General features: G+C 36.6%; 2 protein-coding genes across 4 annotated transcripts; both read right to left on the bottom strand.

The window, feature by feature from the left end:
* Nucleotides 1-619: 619 nt before the first annotated feature.
* Nucleotides 620-7,538, bottom strand: LOC112051297 (G-protein coupled receptor moody). Its single transcript, XM_024089882.2, has 3 exons — nucleotides 7,113-7,538; nucleotides 3,571-3,809; nucleotides 620-2,490 (listed from the first exon to the last, which is right to left on the bottom strand). The coding sequence occupies exons 1-3, from the start codon at nucleotides 7,317-7,319 to the stop codon at nucleotides 1,650-1,652; spliced, it is 1,287 nt and encodes a 428-aa protein (XP_023945650.2). The 5' UTR covers nucleotides 7,320-7,538; the 3' UTR covers nucleotides 620-1,649.
* Nucleotides 7,539-7,875: 337 nt separating this feature from the next.
* Nucleotides 7,876-18,762, bottom strand: LOC112051302 (G-protein coupled receptor moody). 3 transcript variants are annotated; one of them, XM_052886054.1, is made up of 5 exons: nucleotides 18,521-18,557; nucleotides 14,721-14,959; nucleotides 11,635-14,429; nucleotides 10,597-10,835; nucleotides 7,876-9,202 (listed from the first exon to the last, which is right to left on the bottom strand). In XM_052886054.1, the coding sequence occupies exons 3-5, from the start codon at nucleotides 11,836-11,838 to the stop codon at nucleotides 8,422-8,424; spliced, it is 1,224 nt and encodes a 407-aa protein (XP_052742014.1). In that variant the 5' UTR covers nucleotides 11,839-14,429; nucleotides 14,721-14,959; nucleotides 18,521-18,557; the 3' UTR covers nucleotides 7,876-8,421. The 3 variants fall into 3 exon arrangements, with proteins under 3 accessions (XP_052742014.1, XP_023945656.2, XP_023945657.2); XM_024089888.2 differs by lacking the exon at nucleotides 18,521-18,557 and adding an exon at nucleotides 16,052-16,334; XM_024089889.2 differs by lacking the exons at nucleotides 7,876-9,202; nucleotides 10,597-10,835 and having other exon boundaries at nucleotides 11,640-14,429; nucleotides 18,521-18,762.
* Nucleotides 18,763-21,573: the final 2,811 nt, after the last annotated feature.

Raw genomic sequence — 21,573 nt, 5'->3', positions numbered from 1 at the left:
TCCCACGGAAACGGGAACAAAGCTGGTGAAACCATGGCGCGTCTCACCGCGGTATCACCCGAATACTCTTATAAAATATAAGTTTATAAGAAAATAACAGGTAATAAAAATGGAGGCAATGACACACAGCCTTACCTCCCGTGGGATCCTTAAAAATGAAAATGTCATTTTTCAATTTCACAAGCGCTCTTAAGTGACAGGCGCTGGGGGTAGTCCAACTGTCTTTATTTACATAAATGAAGGAGGTTGCCGTGACTATACATAATACAATTTAAATGAAATATAATATTGTTTTTAGGGTTCCGTAATCCTCAAGGAACCCTTATAGTTAAATAAAAAGATAAAGTTGTCAGTAACATAACTCAGAGACTGTTAAAACTAGAAAGGTTAAATAATATGGTATGGGTATGTACATTAATTACAATATTATATCCAAACTCTATACGCGTTTTCAAGCCACCCCTGAAAGGCACATTTTCCGGCTGTAATCTCAAATACAGGCGCAACTTTCGAGATTCTTTATGAAAACAATATCTAAATACAGTTTGTTTTTATTTTGTTCGCAAGCGGGTGGTGTATGTATGTAAATAAACATACAGAAATGACAAAAAGACTCAAATTAGCATATAAAACGACAAATTTATTGTACCTTCTTCATCTTTTAAGAGCCTTACTAAAGTACAAACAATAGTATAATACATCAATAATTTCATCACAAAGATACAACATGTGGACAATAATAATTATGTTATTTATTATCATTTCTTGATTAGATAAGCGCGTAAAACCACCAATAAACTCTGTATACGGCTATATGAACAACTGGACCTATACAAAATGATTTTCCAACGATGTTAAATACTGTACAAAATTATCATAGTCAGCTTAATAATTTGTTAATTTGTGGTTGGGCACATGTTTCAAATCGTTAGCCAGGTAAAGTTGCCAAAACAATTATTAAATTCCATAAGTATGTAAATTCATCATCATCAACATTATCAAGTAATGTACCTCCACTTCTAAAGCTAGGTCTCCTGTATGGACTGTCAAACACTTCGATTCGTCGACTCTCTGCGATCCGTTTGATATCTATGGACTTCGATCAATAGACTAGAGACATAGAGAGTACAAGAGCGGGGTGGATGAACACTGTGCTTCCCAATGTGGAGCCATTACAGCACCCTATTTAGATTACATACTGATAGATTATAAAATTATTAACTCGCATATATCACGTCTATATTGGATGCGAGATTGAAGTGCAAAACCTCATTCGCACGAGAGTTTTACGGACGTTAAAAAAACGTTCAAATATCATCATCGTCATAAACAACCCATATTCGGCTCACTGCTGAGTTCGAGTCTCCTCTCAGTAAGAGAGGGTTTAGGCCAATAGTCTACCACGCTGGCCCAATACGGATTGTCAGACTTCACACACAAAAATTTACTCAAATATAGTATGAAGTTAAATCAAGCTATATTTCCAACGCCCAAAAATTAAAAATTCAACAAAATAAAGCGTCGTATTTTAAAAACACTGTCGTGTGAACATGTACTTGGAAATGCATTTGTTGCATTTGAACGTTTTTTTAACGTCCGTTAAAAAAGCTCTTGTGCGAATGAGGGCTTGTTTTAATATATCATTGTTATTACGATTTGTTGTTACCTTTATTTAAAAGTAACTGGCCTCTACCACGACATTTAAACAAATGTTTATACGCTTTTTTGTATTCACTTGACATAACGACATATATCACAGGATTGATACTCGATGAGAAGTACAAAAAGATGTGTGCCAAAATATTGATTACTGGGTGAGTGGTGATAAATTTCAAAACCTTAATAAAAACAATTGGTAGGTGACACAGGCAAAATGATGTCATAATGGCGAAGATCATTGTACCTAGTCTTTTATCTTTCCGCGTTGGCAGAGAGATTTTGAGTATAGCCATGGATCTTTTCAACACATTCCTTCTCAGTCTCGGTGTAACCGTCGCCTCTACAGTATCGTCATCTGTATTACAATCAGTAGCTGTTTCTTCCGGTGTTTCTACAGCGAGATGTTCCGATTTAGTATTTTTGATATATTTTAATGGTATACTAGTATCTTTGGAATTGTCCTCACTATCATCACTCTCCAAAGTGGTTACTCTGACAGTAATCGAAGAGGACTCTCCTGTTGTGGTGTCTTTATTACTAGAGCTTGTAGCATCGCCGCTCGAGTTCTGAGATTTTTGTGTCGCTTTCCGTACAATGAAATATATTCGTGCATAACAAAAGAATATCGGTAAACACGGTAATATTGTCCCTGCAATAAACAGAAACCGCTTCGCCGACCTCTGATTTTGGTCGGGAATTATTGAGCACGATCCGTTTACAGGGTCCAAATCAAAAGTACCCCATTTACCAAAAAATGTCGGTATTAAAGCTAATATTGGAGACATCCAAATTGCGACCAGCATGATTGTCATATTTCGTTTTTGATATATCCTGTAAACAAACAAATGTAGTTTTTAAATGTAAGCTTTTAAGCCACAGAACATAAAGCACTTAAACTTGCTATTTAGACCAGGCGCTTAACCCTTTCTAGTTTGGATAGAAGCAGGCGTTACTTTGCGGAAGTTCATCATGATTATATACACTTTGCAATTGCACGTTGTAGAGTCAACATCTCCTGAGGATGCTCCGGTTTCGGGGTGAAACGTACGTTGAGAGTATTTTGTCGGACCTGGGTGACGTTGTCGCATGGGTTCGTCGACTTTTCGCGGATGATAGCAAAATAAATAAATCATTATATAACCTTTCTAGTTTTATTTTCGCGACATAACCTTCTTCGTAGTATTTGTTCAAATTATGCCAAGTTTCATTTGAATCAATTTAGTAGTTTGGTTTGATACGTTTTACAAAATGCTTGTTTTAAACTTTCTTGTGGTTTTCTAAAGGATTGGCTGTTAGTATGATATTCTCATGATGAAAATTGGATATCCTTAAGAAAATAAGCAATAAAACTGATACGAAGCATTTGTTCAGTCCATATACTCGATACCAAAGGGGAGTAACAAAAGAATGGACCAAAAAACCTCCTGGCAACGTCGAGAGTGCAAGACTGTAAACGAAATGCGGTTCTCGAATTATGCACACTCAGTACCTCATAGCGCCTGGTCTAATAATAAAATACATGCTTTTTTATTATTATTTACATGATCTCACCTGATGGTAAGTGATGATGCAATCTAACACGGAAGCGGGCTTTTTTTTTGTTAGGAGGAGGATAAAAATCCAAACCCCTTTCGGTTTCTACACGACATCGTATGGGAACGCTAAATCGCTTGGCGGTACGTCATTGTCGGTAGGGTGATAACTAACCACGCCCGAAGCCTCCCACCAGCCAGACCTGGACTAATTAAGAAAATCTCAATCGGTCCAGCCGGGGATCGAACCCAGGACCTCTGTATTGAAAATGCACCGCGCATACCACTGTGCCATGGAGGTCGTCAAAATGTTCGTACTGCGTTCATATTTGAACTCTTAAACAACTAGTTAGGTATGAAGGTGTATTGATTCATTTACCTGCGGTATATTCTCGGGTAAACAACAATGATGTATCTGTTAATGGTAATAGCCAATATAGTGAACACTGAGACGGCGATGAGTGTATATCTTGCTGGTGGGTAGAGTCGACAGAGCACTCTGCCGTGTGTCCAGGACCGGTTCAAGAAGGTAGAGGCAGACAGAGGCGGAGTTATACAGCAGAAGAGCAGATCGGCACATGATAGATTCATTATAAATATGGCAGTTGCGTTGCGAACCTGAAATTAAGCAGGAATAAAGTATATGGAGCGAGATACAATGGGGATGATGGCTAGGTTTGAATATATTGATTTTTATGATACATTCGGGTAAATAAGGTCAATGTTAACTAATTTATACATAAAAAGCAAAGATTGTCTAGATATTTGCAGAATAAATAAGATTATAAAATTTCTAAATCTATGTAATGAAATGACATTTCAAATTTATATCTATATGAATTTTCATCTAATAATTATCGTTATTAGATGAAAATTCATACAGATTTAGCTTCCTTACATTAAATGTGACATTTTTCAATAAATGAACTATAAACAAAAATGCACAAACAACAAAGATATTAGTAATTTTGTTTGAACGCCCATACAAATCTAACGATCAGCGAGCCAACGACGTCACTAAATCGTGCCATTTTGTATGGAGCGTTTTTCAGGGATCCGCGGCAGCGCCGCAAATCTGACCCTATAAATCCCTGTAGCTCCAAAAGTAATGATCGCAGATACCCTGTTACTTTGACAAAATTGCTTTACTGTTAGTATACTCTTAATTTATATACAATTTAAAAAACTGTCATCATCCCTATTATGGCGCCTTTCTGTTTGCTCCTAATAACATATACTTTTAAAGCAATTGTGAGTGCAATGTAAGTATGAAACGCGAAGATCTCGACCATACTCTGGAGTGACCAATTGAAAATCAGACGCAATACAGTCTAAGGTAAACTAGAATTTTAGAAGTAATAGAGTAGGTATCTATCTATAACGTCTAAAATAATATTCCCGGACACAGGATGGCGAAGTGATGGGGCTCTCGCGCTCTATTCGGCTCGTTCATCTCTTCGCTTGAAATATTGTCCATATTTCAAGCGAAGAGATGAATTTTGAAAAAAAAAAATCTTTTTTTTTTTACCATTTAGGATCTATGATTTGGCGCCTGGAGCGACCGCTCCGTTCGCCGTATGGACGGGCAGGCTCTGCAGTGATGTTGAAGTAGTTAAACGTTAAAGTTAATGCAACACACACCATAAAGTATTAGGATTTTGTGACGGTTCTTTCCCGTGGTTCTTTCAGAAACGGCTTTAAAATTAATACGCTGGCTTGGCACCGTCTTCAAAGTAATCAGAAGGTAGCTAATACGATGTTATTTGTCGCTTTTTAGTTCATCTTTGTGATTTTGAAGTCTGTTTAATTATTTTGATAAGTAGATTTCATTATCATTCAAGTATTCACATTTGCATTGATAACGCGCTTGGTTTCTCTTCAGAAACACCCGACCTTGGCGTTGGCGAACATTGTCGCGAATATTGGTGGTTGTTTGAAACACCCGCACTTTAAGATGACAGCATATTGGCCATCATATTGGCCAATGTATTGGGCAACGTGAAGATTGAGCAGAATCTTGAAAGAAACCTCAAACGCGTCAGTGTGACCAACGTTTAAGTTTCACAACCGCAACATTTTGTTTGGAATGCTTAAGAGGAAAACTACACACAAACAATGATATGTATTATAATAATTAAATTACCTATTACGTACAAAACCCAGTAATTTTGCGTCATCGATATCAACATTATTAAACCGAATGACTTTATAGTAAGTGACGACGCGCGGTTTCACCCGCGTAGTTCCCGTTCCCTTAAAAATACAGAGATAATATATAACCTATAGAAGTCCTCGATAAATGGGCTAAAAAACACTAAAAGAAATTTTCTAATCGGACCAGTAGTTCCCGAGATTAGCGTGTTTAAACAAACAAACGAATAAATAAACTCTTCAGCTTTATAATGCAAAATCTATTTTTTAGAAATATTTTAACAAATGGGTCTGGCCGCAATTTAACTAGGCAACCTATTTGCTATGTGTAACTGTGAATATTATCTATCACTTATTTCTTATCACTAATAAATAAAGTGTTATGGGTAGGTATATATTTCTAGTGCCAGATCTTTAGACCATAATTAAGCTCTTACAGTTTGTTTGTCGGAGCGCATTTTTAAATAAGCCGCTATTAAGCTCATTAACTAAGATCTTACTTTATAAACTGAAGGCATTTAAATATTTAAATACACTAAAAACTAAGAAACAATTGAATTTTAAACAATAATAAACCTTAACTGGTAATTATTGAGAACATAAGAGTTTTTTAATGAGATTAAAAATTTTATAATACGTTACCATACAGACGGAAATAGAAAGATCAAATAAATAAAGAAGGATTGAAACTAGAAATTAAGTAAAAGTGAGATCGCAATCAACGGCTAAGCACCCCATTCGCACGAGAGGTTTTTTAACGGACGTTAAAGAAACGTTCTTTGCATTAAATAAACGTTCTTTGCATTAAATAATTAAATAAAGTAGAGCGCGAGTGTAGTTTATCTTGGAAAACACTGCTACTTTGTTTTACCGCAATGATTATTTATGTCAGCAAGCAACCAAACTTTCTTCCGATCTGAATGGCATGGTTAACGAATTTACAGGCACATGAAGTATAAATCGTTACCTCAGGTAAGACTTGGGCCTTGCAGTTATATATTACAGGCAATAGCTTTCATATAATTTCAACAAATACAATGAAAAGCAAAATAATATTAGGAAAAAGACTAGTAGGATTCTAGCCCATCATTTTACATTTTAGCTTTTTGGACTCTAAGGTGATATTAATAACAAGCGAAGGACCGCTACTTTGTCAGCGTGAAACTCAGTTTTTCACAAAATCATGTATTTTTTCGGGATAAAAAGTAGTTTATACGTTGATCAATATCTTTATTTTTCAACTAGTGGAAATCAATGTAAACTTTTAACCCCTATTTTATCACTTTAGGGGTTGAATTTATCAAAATCCTTTCTTAGGGGATGCCTACGTCATGGTAGCTTTATTCAAGCAAAGTCTCAGCCCGATCGGTTTAAAAATGACAAAATTTCATACAAACTTTTATCACCTATTTTATCCCCTTAGGGGTAGAATCGATCAAAATAATTGCTCAGCGGATGCCTACGTCATAACATCTACCTGCATGACAAACAAACCGATCCATTAAGTAGTTTGGGCTATGCGTTGATAGATCACTATGTGTTGATATGTCAGTCACCTGCCACCAGAGTTATATATATTTAGATGAAAGTGCCATTTAAATCGGTTCAACGGTTCCATAGATTAGCCCGGACAAACTGACAGATAGACAAAATTAAAAAAAAAGCTTTATTATGTTTTAGTATCGTATAAATATCTGTAAGCACTTGAAAACACTTTATTTATATGTAATGATATTGATGTATTGATGATGAAGATATTCAGTTACTTACTCTTTTATATCTTGATAATGCAATGATTGTAATAAGGTTTCCAGGGATGCCAATAATCATGGAGATCACACAGCACGCAAATGCAAATTTCATAAGAGCATCGGGATATTCTTTGAACAATTCAACTGCAGCGTAATCAGCATCTGTCACAAGTGCCCTTAAACTATTATTCGGAAATGTAATACTTTTATTCAGTGGAGATGCCATTCTGAACGTGACTTTTCTTAATTGTTTTTTTATTATATTTAAATTAATTACAAATAACACTTCGCACGTGTTACAAGTTCTTTGTATTACTGTTAATGATTGTTAGTTTTAATAAATGTTAGTTTTCCTGCTCAGTGTTTATACTTAGCTATTTTAATGCCAGTATTAAAAATTTAGTAAAGCAAATAGGTGTAGGTGTAACACAGGGAAGTTAGGTAGGTATTTAAATATATTAGATTGTTATATAAGGGGCCAAAAAGATCCATTATATACGAGGTATTTTTAGGGCACGAGCCGTAAGGCGAGGGCCGCAAAAGAAACCGAGTTTATAATGGGTTTAGCCCCGCGTATTACATTATACTTTTCACTACGATTGCAAGAATATGCAAAAAAAATAGTACAGAATTCAATGTTAAATTTAATTTTGAAGACGTAGCTCGCAGCTCAATAAACATCAAATAAAAAAATGACGCATTCCACAGACAAGAACGCTGCATTTCGTACGAATTTGCAAATTTTTATCAAACAATTAAATACCTACTCGAACCTACCTATGATGATTCTATTTACGAATAAAACCTCCTTCGTCTAATAGAGGTCATTATTTTAGTATGATTAAACTTTTTACAAATTAAACCTTTTTCGTTTTAGTAGACTAGTACTCGTAACAGACAGAAATTAAAAAAAAAAACAAAATTACTTTAGCCCCTAGGCTTTAGGACTGATACATAAGGCAGTGACTCATGAGACAACGCGTATTGTGAGGAGGTTCCTCACTCTAGAGCCCAGACCACCGATTGCTTGGACACTCAAATGTCTCGCAGCAGCAGGGTTGAACTTTTGAAGTGATAACTTCTTATAAGAGGCTTAACCGCTTTGTAACTTAACGCGTTACGTCATCACTCTATCTGACTACCCTTTCTCTTACGCATACGGCAGCAGGCTTAAGTTATCACTTCGCCCTATCAGCCCATCGAGCGTCCCAAGTAACTATTTAGTACTTAAAAAAATTAGAAAAAAAATATTTGGTGTTTTTCCTTGCTACTATGCTTTATTTATGTTAACATTGTAACTTGTTACACAGCTATTGACGATATTGTTTTTAATGTTTAAACAAATTGTTGTAAGCTTTTCGATACTCGTTTGACATAACGACATAAATGACCGGATTGAAGCAACATGAAAAACAGAGAAGTACATGAGCTATAATATTTAAAACAGGCTCAGAAGTAATTCCACTTATTGTAACAGTTAATACAGTAGGCAAATTACATACGCAAAACGATATCATGATAGCTATTATCATTGTCCCTAGCCTTCTATCTTTACGCGTCGGACTCTTTAGATTAAAAAACTTTACAGATCGTTGTAACAGGTTTCCTTTAACTCTCGGTCGTTTCCAAGGAATTCCCTTGTCCTTGTCTGTGTTGGAATCAGTGCGACCCTGTGCTTCTAATGAGGAATCTTCATAGTATTCTGAATAAGATGAGAATTCTACGGGAATATGTTTTCTTTTCTCTTCGCACTTCATACTGATTACGGCAGATGTAGCGTTTATTGATGAAGTAATACGTTTTGTTGTTTCTATAGTACTGTTAATATTTTTGCTTTGTGAGTTCTGAGATTTCTTTGTTGTTTTTCGTGCTATAAAAAATATTCGCGCATAACAGAATATTATCACTGCACATGGTAAGCCAAGCACTAGTATAAATAGAGTTTTTTTAGATGATCTCTTATTCTGGACGTAAACTATTGAGCACGGGCCATCATTTGTGTCTATATCGAAACAACCCCATTTTCCTAAATAAGTTGGTATCAAAGCTATCAATGGCGATATCCAAATTGCTGCCAACATTATTATCAGGTTTCGTCCCCGATACATCCTGTAACCATAATTATTTCATGAGTGATGTGAAAATAAACATCTAAAATTAATATTACTAACAATCGTCTCGCAGGTTCACTCGCATAGCTCCTACTCCCATGGTAATATGACGATAAAATATAGCACATGACACTCGAAAATAATGCTAATAGCTTTCTATATTAAAATAAATTTCCAAAATCGGTTCAGTAGGTTTTTACCTTACACAGATTATCTACCCCCTTCAATCTCGTTAACGCATAAAGTTTACTTCTTTATAATATTAGTAAATATAGACTAATAGTTTAAAATATTATAATGTTTTTTGAAAAATATTTACCATTTACTTAAAAATATAAATATACAGAGTAGACTTGCGCTTGACTACCTAACTCATGCCTGGTGGAAATCAATAATGAGGTCTAGGTTAGAGCTAGAAGCCTAGAAGATACCTATTCGCTCTTAGTCTAGAAGGTGCACAAATCGTAAGTTTTAGAAAACACAGAAGCCGGAAGGTCTTTCCACATCTTCGCTGTTCTTATTAGAAACGTCGCTGCGAAACGTTATGAGCGTGTCGACTGGACATCAGCAACAAAAGGATGCCTGAAAATTTTTACGGCGACTCGCTGTTCTGTGGTAGAATGGGGATGGAGGGTTTATATATCCATTTATTTTATTCTCATCCCTCATTCGGAAAGACTGTGCGTGTGTAGAGTAAGTACGACAATAGTTTAGGGGGCGGGGATTAAGCCCGTTGAGCCTGACGTACATAATGATATGATGATAATTGAAATAATTGAAATAAATGAATTTTGACTTTTTATTTTTTATGTTTTATGTGGCCTGGCCCCTTTATCGGTGAGCTATCGAACTATATTAATTTTATTTAAAACTAGCGGACGCCCGCGACTTCGTCCGCATGGAATTTAGTTTTTCCAAATCCCTCGGGAACCATGGATTTTTCCGAGATAAAAAGTAGCCTATGTGTTAATAAATGCTATAATATATCTCAATACCAAATTTCAGCTAATTCGGTTAAGTAGTGGAGGCGTGAAAGAGTAACAAACTTTCAAATCATTAAAATCATCAGTTTTCGCAAATCTCGGGAAACCATGGATTTTATTCATAATTATTTCGGGATAAAATGTAGCCTATGTGTTAATCCAGAATAAAATCCATTTCCATTTCAAATTTTAGCCAAATCGCTTTAGTAGAAGCGGCGTTAAAGAGTAACAAACATCCAAATATCCAAACATCCATACAAACTTTCGCGTTTATAATATTATATTTAAAATAAAATCGAATATGGGTTTCGGAGGACTGCTGCCAAAATAACTGTAATACGTCATTTTTATAGTGGTTTTATTTTAATTTGAGGTCGATAAGTATATATTCTCAGTAATTGTTACTTACTTGCGGTAAAGCCTCGGGTGAATTATAAGGATGTATCTATTAATGGTGATAGCTAGGATCGTGAACACGGAGGCGGAGATCAGTAAGCATTTCCCTAAAGCATACATCTGGCACGCGACTCTGCCAAGAGTCCAAGAACGCCTCCAGTAAGCGGACGCAGCCAGAGGCGGATCCAGGCATAGTAGCAGTAAGTCCGTGCAAGACAAGTTCATTATGAACACTGCTGTCGCGTTATGCACCTGGATAATTTAAATAAATAATGAAACATGTTTTATCGAAACAGAGCCTAGCCATGTAACATGTCTATTCTTTTTCTACAAACGTTAGGCTTCGAAACCTAAAAAAGTGTGGAGATGACATTTTGTTATCGATATTCGTTTGTGGAAAGAGAATTAGTGTGTAACTACTACAGCCCTAGCCCGTCTAACCAAGTGTCATGGATTCTCTTTCTACGAACGTTCGTAGAAAGAGAATTGACGTGCCACTTGGCTATAGAGACAGATCCCTATTTCACATATCGATTTTCTTTTTGCAAACGCTAATGCTTTGAAATTTATAAAAAGTATTGGATAACATATCCAATTGATAGTTTAATTGTGTACCCATGGATAACGATTGTCTTATTTGTAGAAAGTGAATTTATATATAATATGGCTAAAGGCCCAGATCCCTTCTAACATATTCGGTTTGGTTCACTGTTAAGCACGATTCTCCTCTCAAAATGAAAGTGCTTAGGCCTTCCCTCACGCTGGCCCAATGCGGATTGGCAGACTTCACACACGTAGAGAATTAAGAAATTTCTCACTTTTGCAGATTTCTTCACGATGTTTTTTCTTCACCGTTTTAGACACGTGATTAATAGTATTATTTATACTATTACGCTATTACTGTTCTATCATACATACTGTTTAGAGATATAGAACATTTGGACACGTATAAATCGGTAAGCATTTTCATCAACAAGTTAAATTACCAAGGACCTTCGTTCGTTTCTCGTAATCATTGGCTAAATACATCAGAAATTAGAGAGTTACTTGCTTTTTTATATTTCGCCAACGCAACTATGGTTAAAAGATTTCCAGGGATGCCAATTGCCATGGAAATCATGAAACACACCGAAGCAAACATTAGCAAACCATCACTGTAGCCTTGATATAACTCTACTGAAGCGTATTCATCGTTCGAAATAAAAGTACGAGTATCTAAAGTAACATTGACCAAAGCAGCGCATTGATTTGCCATTGTAAATTAATATTTAACGTTTAGGTAGGCACTTGAATATGACCATTGTTCACGAAACAACATTTATTTGCTAAAAATTACTTTTGAACACATAAATTACATTACTACTGCTAAATGGAATTAATTATGTTGAGGCCACAAGCGTGTCTAATCATGTTCACCAAATATATGGCAATTTTATCAGAACATTTTCCTTTTCGATTTTATTTCCTGCTTGCTGCTTGATTAATTTAATTAGTTTATACTGTTAATACTAACACTAAATACAGGTTAGTAATAGAATCACTACAAACAGACAAACTTGACGTTTCTCAATTATAAATTAAAATTATTTACTATAGTAATTATAAATTATAAGTAGAGGTCTATAAATAAACTATATCTTATTGACTACTAACATTTTGTTTTCGTAATTATATGGACGTAGGGAGCAATGGTGGAACGTTTTCCTTCCAAGTCATCTTCCAGACTTAGTTGCGTCCGATAACAAAACGTAGACATGAATGTCTTAAGTATAGGTAGGTCACACTATAAGTTTTGCGTAACTTAAAAAAAAAACATGTTATAACCAAAATTCAAACCAACCAAAAAATTAAGATCACGTGAACAATGTGACCTAAAAACGTAATAGTTAGTGAAAGACTAAGATTAAGTTATTGGACATTATCTTAGTATAATAACAAAATATTATAAGATTATGTTTTTTTTAATAATTAACATTTTTTTTATTTAGAAAGAATACAATAAGGAACTTAAGCTAACTTATCCTAATAACTATACCAATCACGCCCACGTGGAATGGTGGCAAGAATACTGGCTGCATTTCAGTTTATGTTAAAGATAAATTACTAATTAGTAACAATACTCTCCTTTACATTTTAACCATTTTTTAAAACAGGAGCACAACAGATCTGAAGGCATGTTTTCTACGTGCTGATTGATCACTGCCTCTTCGGAGTTGGTAAAAGTGAAATCTCTCATTAAATCTTTAATTTTGGTAAAAATACAGAAACCACAGGGTGCTAGGCTATGCGCAGGATGGGTGACGAGAAGATTTTTCGAACGCTAAAAATGACTTTGTTTTGTTGGCCGTGTGTGAAGAAGAGTTATCATGATGTAGGAGAATGCAGCTTTTTGGTCGTCTTTCGCGAACCTTTTCTAACACCCTGGGCTTTTCTTAAACAAATGGCAAATACCACTCGGCATTAACACTCTTTTGATCTTCAAGTGGAATTGTACAGATGGGACCCGTAGCTGAGAAAAAATACATCATCATTCATCATCATCATTATCAGCCGATGGACGTCCACTGCTGGACATAGGCCTCTTGCATGGACTTCCAAACAAAATGGTCTCAGCCGCCAGCATCCAGCGGCTCCCTGCAACCGCTTGATGTCTTCGGTCCACCTAGTGGGGGGTCGACCAACACTGCGCTTTCTGGTGCGGAGTCGCCGTTCCAGCACGTTGGGATCCCAAAGTCCATCGACTCTTCGAACTATGTGGCCTGCCCATTGCCACTTCAGCATCGCGACTCGCTGAGCTATGTCAGTGACTTTGGTTCGTCTGCGGATCTCCTCATTTCTGATTCGATCACGCATAGAAATTCCAAGCATAGCTCAAGTGGAGTGGATGTGGACAAGGACAATTACTTTATTATAATCTAGCATCCAAGATAAAAAATAACTAAAAGAGGATGTATTTACAGCAATTTATTTCCTATAAAAAAGGCTGATTACTATAATATATAATGCTTATTGGATTTTTCGCAGTTCCACGATTTAGTTCCAGATATTTATTCAGGTATTTCATATACCTACTTCTTCATGCGTTTGGAACATTTAAACATATTTTTATAAGCTTCTCGATATTCTTTTGACATTACAACGTATATTACAGGATTAAAACAAGAACAAAAATTAAGAAGAATTAGGGAAGTAATAACAAGTGGAGGCTGATTTTGTTGAAGCGTAATACCACGTAGCATTTCGCTAATTACTGTTGGTACATAACCCAAGCAAAATGCTACCAAGATGGCTACTATCATGCTTCCCAGTCTCCTATCTTTTCGTGTTGGTAACGAAGACTTCAAAAGTATCATAGATCTCTGTAGTACGTTTCTTCGTATCCTTGGCGGCTGAGGTAGTTTATCTTTGTATGTATCAATATTTTCAGCTGATGTTGTTGTTTTAGAAAATTCCGATTTTGAATTGACAATCACTTTCTCTCTGTTATCAGGGTATTCATTAATCAAAGAAGTGTTGTTTGTTGTTGATTCTTCGGTATCGGAGTTTTCAATTGGTAGTGGATTTATCGGGTTCTGAGTTTTGCGAGTTTTCCTTTTTGATTTTCGTACTATAAAGTATATTCTAGTATAAAATAAAATTATTAATATGCCCGGTAAACCAAGCACTGATACGAACTGAAAATGTTTTGATGATCTGTTGTTTTGATCGCGAACTACGGTGCAGGATCCGACTGCTTGATCTAAATTGTAACAACCCCATTTTCCTAAATAAGTCGGAATTACTGTCAACAATGGAGAAAGCCATATAACAGCTAGCATTATCGCTATATTGCGTTTCTTATACATCCTGGAAAAAAAATAATTACAAATGAATGAATGAATGAATGAATACAATTATTTATTTATAATAAAACTGTTTTAGAATTAAACTATCGTGAGTGTTCTTCGGATTAATTGATTATGGCTAAAAATCGATCGTGATCAGTTTGGAGCGTTGCAAGAACCAGCTCATGACTAAGGGCCCCGTATGGGTTTGAAAGTTGTCGAGCATACTCCGACGTTGTATCACGGGAGTTTTAGCCGTGTTTCATAATCAATTAATATATTTATACTGTATTTATTAAATCGGTGTTCTTACTTGCGATATAGTCTTGGATGTCCGATGAGAATGTATCTATTGATAGTGACGGCTATTATTGAGAATATCGAGACAGCGACCAGTAAGTGTTTTACTAACGGATACAGTTCACAGAGCACTCTACCATGTCTCCATGACTTAGTTGTAAGTTTGGAAATGGTTAATGGCGGACTTATACACAGCAGCAGTAGATCCGTAAATGACATATTCATAATAAATGTTGCAGTCGCGTTGTGTACCTAAAATGAAATAAATACACTCGGTTCAGCGGTTTAAACGAAACAAATCAATGAAAAAACAATCAAGACAATTTACTGTCACTAATTTATATACTAGCAACAGCTAGTATATACATTAGTGACATCATTGAAAAAAATAATCAAGACAATTTACTGTCACTAATTTATATACTAGCAACAGCTAGTATATACATTAGTGACATCATTGAAAAAAATAATCAAGACAATTTACTGTCACTAATTTATATACTAGCAACAGCTAGTATATACATTAGTGTCATCATTGAACAAATAATCAAGACAATTTACTGTCACTAATTTATATGCTAGCAACAGCTAGTATATAAATTAGTGTGCTAGTATATAAGTTAATATTGCGTGTGTGTGGGTTGCATAAGAACGATACCTTATTAGTGTGGTGCGTTATGTCGTGTTGTCGCAGCGTTGACCGTGCCTTACTTTACCTTATCAGCCGATAGACGTCCACGTCGCTTGATATCATCGGTCCACCTGGTGGGGGGTCGACCAACAATACGCTTTCCGGTGCGGGGTCGTCATTCCAGCACCTTAGGACCCCAACGTCTATCGGCTCTTCGAACTAGATGGCCAGCCCATTGCCAATTCAGCTTTGAGACTCGCTGAGCTATGTCAGTGACTTTGGTTCGTCTGCCGATCTCCTCATTCCTGATTCGATCACGCAGAGAAACTCCAAGCATAGCTCGCTCCATCGCCCGCTGAGTGACTTTCAGCCCTCTAATAAGGCCCATAGTCAGTGCAGCATTGACGCTGCATCGTTTTCCTTATGTTTTAAAAGAAATTCCCCATTAAATCGTTGTGTTGTTGCAGGTGACGTTTCAACGGACGACGGACAGTGCTCATCTGTTTCGTATGCATTGTTGAAACTGACTAGGTGCGTGCATCGTCTTCTTTCGTCCCGATGTTGTGCGTTATCGCGACGCCGTTGTGGCATACAATGCGATGACACATCGCAACGCACTAATGAGGCATTGCCCTAAGATGTTTATTTTGAAATGCAAAATGTTCTCGTACTCAATAAACGCATGAGATACTTCCAATCAGATAGACACTTACTTTTTTATATTTTGCTAACGCTACAACGGTTATAAGGTTCCCTGGGATGCCAATTATCATGGAGATCACGCAGCACACAGATCCAAATGTCAGCAAACCCTGACTGTAATCGTCGTAGAGTATCACAGCACTGTAGTCAGCGTCAGATATAAGGAACTTCGCAGTGCCGTTCACTATAGCAGCACATTTGTATGGTGAAGGTACCATCCTAAATCACAGGCTACTAAATAGTTTTATGTAACAATTCACACGTCACATACAGAAAATTACAGTGACAAACTGAATTACACTAATGATTTTAATTTTAATTACACTATATTTAACGAAATAGATAATATTTTAGTTACATTTTCCTTTAACCGTTTCTATTGTTCATGTTTGTGCATCGATGTATTTGTGTACAAAATTGTTTTTGTTTAAAAATAAATATTCTTCTATACTAATGTCATAAATAGGTAAAGTTTGTGTGGTTGTAGTGGGTAATCTTTGGATATAATGAACCAATCAAAAAAACACTTTTACCAATAGAAAGCCACGTTATTTATGAGTATCTTACGATATACTTGTATTTTATTCACGTATTCTCACGGGAACGGGAACTACAATTATGAGACCGTAGAGTGTCTGCTAGTAAAATAGTAAAGAAAAAACTAATAGCGTTTTTCACTTTTCATGATGTTTATTTTTATAGTGGTGGTCTTTAGACTATAAACGAGAATCTAAAATAATACATTATGTTGCTTGCCCATTATTCTAACCTCTGACTATAGAAGTATTTCAGATCAATTAGTTCTTCATGCGTTTGGAACATTTAAACAAATTCTTATAAGCTTCGCGATATTCTTTTGACATTACAACGTATATTACAGGATTAAAAGAAGAACAAAAATTAAGAAGAATTATGGAAATAATAACAAGCGGAGGATGATTTTGTTGAAGCGTAATACCACGTAGCATTTCGCTAATTACTGTTGGAACATAACCCAAGCAAAATGCTACCAAGATGGCTACTATCATGCTTCCCAGTCTCCTATCTTTTCGTGTTGGTAACGAAGACTTCAAAAGTATCATAGATCTCTGTAGTACGTTTCTTCGTATCCTTGGCGGCTGAGGTAGTTTATCCTTGTATGTATCAATATTTTCAACTGGTGTTTCTAATGCTAATGTTGTCGTTTTAGAATATTTCGAATTGACAATCACTTTCTCTCTGTTATAGCCAGGGTATTCATTAATCAAAGAAGTGTTGTTTGTTGTTGATTCTTCGGTATCGGAGTTTTCAATTGGTAGTGGATTTATCGGGTTCTGAGTTTTCTTTTTTGATTTTTGTACTATCAAGAATATTCTAGTATAAAACAAAATTATTAATATGCCCGGTAAGCCAATTACTAACGTAAACAGAATTTTTATTGAAGATCTGTTGTTTTGATCGGGAACGACGAAGCAAGATCCAACTGCTTGATCTAAATTGTAACAACCCCACTTTCCTAAGTAAGTCGGAATGAATGTTAGCAATGGAGAAAGCCATATAGCAGCGAGCATTATCGCTATATTACGTTTCTGGTAAATCCTGAAAAAAAAAAACAATTTTGTAAAATTGAAAAAAACATTTATACTGTATTATTTATTTTTTACTTTTTTTACTTACTTGCGATATAGCCTCGGATGTCCGATGAGAATGTATCTATTGATAGTGACCGCCATTATTGAGAATATCGAGACAGCGACCAGTAAGTGTTTAACTAACGGATACAGCTCACAGAGCACTCTACCATGTCTCCATGACTTGGTTGTAAAATTGGAAATGGCTAATGGCGGACTTATACACAGCAGCAGCAGATCCGTTATTGATATATTCATTATAAATATTGCAGTCGCATTGTGTACCTTAAAAAAGTTATATTGTTAGAGAGATGAATATACCGAGAGATCATTCAAACATCTTCGAAATTTGTCGGAAAGTTTTCAAGTATATTTGTATATACAGGATGCTCGAGAGTATTTTTTAGTAGAGAGAGAGTATTTGTTATCAGACGTACTGAAGTCTAGTACAAGGTTTTGAAGGAAAATGCCTCACTACCATCTTCTTCTTCTTCTTCTTCATCCTGGGCCTTTTCCGCACATGGCCACTAGGGTTGGCCGTTGTACGTAGGTCAGCCTCACTACCATATACGAGTATGAATGATAATGTAGCATTCCATTGGCGAAAAAAAAAATTAGTACCAAGTAAATAAAAAAACAGTGCAAAAGGTTTTCGTATTTAATAAAAACTTTTGATACTTCCAATAAAATAGACAGTTTGGATTGTGCCGCGTTGCAAGAACCAGCTCAAGATTAAGGGCCCCGCATGGGTTCGAAACTAGTCGGACATACTCCGACCTAATATCACGTGAGTTTTAGCCGTGTTTCATAATCTATTAATATGAATAACACTCACTATAGTTTAAATTCTAAAATAAGATAGACACTTACTTTTTTATATTTTGCCAACGCAACTACGGTAATAAGGTTTCCTGGGATGCCAATTATCATGGAGATCACGCAGCATACAGATGCAAACGTCAGCAAACCCTCACTGTAACCGTTGAAGAGCTTCACAGCACTGTAGTCAGCGTCAGATATAAGGAACTTCGCAGTGCCGTTCACTATAGCAGCACATTTGTATGGTGAAGATACCATCCTAAATCATAGGTTATTGAATCTATTAAATAGCTTTTTTATAACAATTTACACATCACATATATAAAAATACAGGGACAAAGTGAATAACTCTATATTTAACTATTTAACTAAATGTTTTAGTTATATTTTCCTATATCCGTTTCTATTGACATGTTTTTGCAACAATGTATAAGTTTTGTTTTTGGGTACAAATATGACAAATCTATACTTTTATCTATAATTTTTTTTACTGAGGAAGAATACAATAAGGAACTTAAGCTGACTTAGCCTAATAACTATACAAATCATGCCCACGTGGAATGGTGGCAAGAATACTGGCTGCATTTCCGCGCTGGACAGCCAGGCTGACCCTTTGCGCAAAAAATGAGCCAGCCCTTCTGTCACCAGTCGAGGCAACTAGCCGTGATGAAATGATTCGGTAATTTTTTTTGGCACTATGACCCCGTGGCCCAAGGGTATCCACGGCAAAAGGTACAAATATGTAACTCTCTGTCAGAGAGGCATACTTGAGCGACTTACTGTTTTCAGCTTTTTCTGCTGCGACTCCCGGTCTTGATTCTGTCTCCCTGATGTGACACGGTGCTAATGTGTCAACACATGACTGTAGCGTCCCACACTAGGGCCCGCCCCATTTCCCAGGGAACCAGCGTTAATCCATCTTGCCATCATCCCGACTTATTCCTGACGGCGCGATTAGCGCAGGAATAAAAAATCAAATTTATGTATACTAATATTGTAAAGCGGTAAATAAAGCTTAAACTTCCTTACCAAATGCAGTAAGACAATAAAGCAATAGTTTTCGGTGTACTGATCTGATAATCTGATGATGATCATCATTAACAACCCATATTCGGCTCACTGATGCGCTCCAGTCTCCTCTCAGAATGAGCGGGGGTTGGCCTTAGTCCACCATGTTGGCCCAATGCGGATCGGTACGAGAATAATAAATCAAAATTACTCCAATTAAGCTGTACACGGCTTATTCGTATACCATTGTTCTGTCCATTAATTAATAAATTCAGGCCCGAAAACATAAGTTAGTACCAAAGTTTTCCATGACTCATACAATTAATCATGTGAAGTACAGTCAGCAACAAAGAGCCTACGAAGTTGGTAGATCACTTTTATTGTTCCCTTTGTACAATGAACACCTTTCTGCGTATTTAATTAATCCGGGGGTAATTAATTCCCGTACGGTTCAAGTTTGCCTGGTGTACAGAGTTTAATAGGTGAGGTGATTTTCAGTTTATCGATTTTACAATACGAGTAGCACGACTTTGGGTATACACCAATCAAGCGGCTTTATCTAATTTAAATATAAGTTTATTTAACACTACCTGACGCCGCGCGGTTTCACCCGCGCAGTTCCCGTTCCCGTAGGAATACGGGGATAAAATATAGCCTTCCTCAATAAATGGTCTATCTAACACTGAAAGAATTTTTCAAATCGGACCAGGAGTTCCTGAGATTAGCGCGTTCAAACAAACAAACAGACTCTTCATCTTTATAATATTACTAGCAGACGCCACCTGGTTCCCGTTCCCGTAGAAATATGGGGACAAAATATAGCCTATAGCCTTGCTAGATAAATGGGCTATCTAACATTGAAAGAATTTTTCAAATCAAGAAAACAAACAAACTCTTCAGCTTTATAATATTAGTATATGAAACTAGACAGGGCATATCTTACGCCGGTCATCTGCTTTTTCACAGAAGTCCTTTCAGTGGTATCCTAGTGGGGGTTAGAGAAATGTGATGTGGCAGGCAAAGGTAACATGGAAGATGTCCATCAAAGTGGAGTTGAAGGCGCCGGTCTGTCCTGGATCACGCTCAAGAATGCTAAAAATGCAGTTGTTCGAGCTAGAAGGCTCATCGATAACGTGGCGCTAACTAGTGCAAAATTGTAATCATTGGAGCATCGCCGAAAAGTTGCCTGTCTGTCGGTGTTGTACAGGATTTATTTCGGAGAGTGCGCTCAGGAACTTTTCGATTTAGTTCCCTCTTCACTTTTTTACCATAGAACTGCCAGGCATCGCAGAGATCTGCACCCATATAGCTGATGCCCCCTGGACTGGGGCATCAACTAGACGAAGCGTTTGTTCTTCGTTCCTGACTTGTACCGACTAGTAAATCTATGGTTCCTGATCCGCACTGCGAAGTTATGGAATGCCCTTCCAGCTTCCGTTTTCCCTACCACCTACAACATGGGTATATTCAAGTTAAGAGTGAATGATCTTCTAGGCAAGCGCGTTCCATCATAGGCTCTATCATCGCGTCACTGTCAAGCATGATTGCAGCCAAGCGCTCGCCATGATGAAAAAAAAAGTTCGTGATAGATCAGTCTGGTAACCGTTTCTTCTGGCTCTATGCACTGCCAGGTGAACTCAAAGAAGAAGAGGTACTCGTAAGAAACAAGCTGTGTGTTTTCGTTTAAGATTAAGACTCTATCGACCATAAATATAGCCATTTATAGACCTTCGTGATTTTATAATACCTGAAAGTTTGTCAGATCATGTTCCTACGATGCCTACCATACCATGTACGGTAAATAAGTATCACAGATCAAGGACTAGGGGCTATAGAAAAGACATGCCACGATGTTAAGTGTCGTTTGGTCTCATGAATTCTTTACTAGACTCTAAAATTGTTAGTAGTTGGTTGAAAATATACCATACCCCTTTCGGTTTCTACACGACATCGTACCGGAACGATGAATAGATTTTGTCGGTAGAGTGGTAACTAGCCAGGGCCGAAACCTCCCACCAGCCACTAGAATAGCTCTTTCTAGTGTTAACAAGTTTTAACATAATCTTCCGTAAAATCAGTGAGCCGAGCGATTGACA

This window comes from Bicyclus anynana, chromosome 16, assembly GCF_947172395.1.
Source record: "Bicyclus anynana chromosome 16, ilBicAnyn1.1, whole genome shotgun sequence".
In the NCBI taxonomy this organism is placed as follows: domain Eukaryota; kingdom Metazoa; phylum Arthropoda; class Insecta; order Lepidoptera; family Nymphalidae; genus Bicyclus; species Bicyclus anynana.
Note: the sequence above shows the minus strand (reverse complement) of the source record. Positions and strands in the feature narration are given on the sequence as shown.

What these genes read in the sequence shown, in the direction of transcription:
- LOC112051297 (XM_024089882.2), bottom strand. Translation starts at nt 7,319, where the DNA reads ATGGCATCTCCACTGAATAAAAGTATTACATTTCCGAATAATAGTTTA. An exon ending in CATTATCAAGATATAAAAGA is followed by an intron (nt 3,810 to 7,112) that starts GTAAGTAACTGA and finishes GCTTAATTTCAG; the next exon opens with GTTCGCAACGCAACTGCCAT. An exon ending in TACCCGAGAATATACCGCAG is followed by an intron (nt 2,491 to 3,570) that starts GTAAATGAATCA and finishes GTTTGTTTACAG; the next exon opens with GATATATCAAAAACGAAATA.
- LOC112051302 (XM_024089889.2), bottom strand. Translation starts at nt 18,727, where the DNA reads ATGGTATCTTCACCATACAAATGTGCTGCTATAGTGAACGGCACTGCG. An exon ending in CGTTGGCAAAATATAAAAAA is followed by an intron (nt 14,960 to 18,520) that starts GTAAGTGTCTAT and finishes ATTTCATTTTAG; the next exon opens with GTACACAACGCGACTGCAAC. An exon ending in CATCCAAGACTATATCGCAA is followed by an intron (nt 14,430 to 14,720) that starts GTAAGAACACCG and finishes TTTTTTTTCCAG; the next exon opens with GATGTATAAGAAACGCAATA.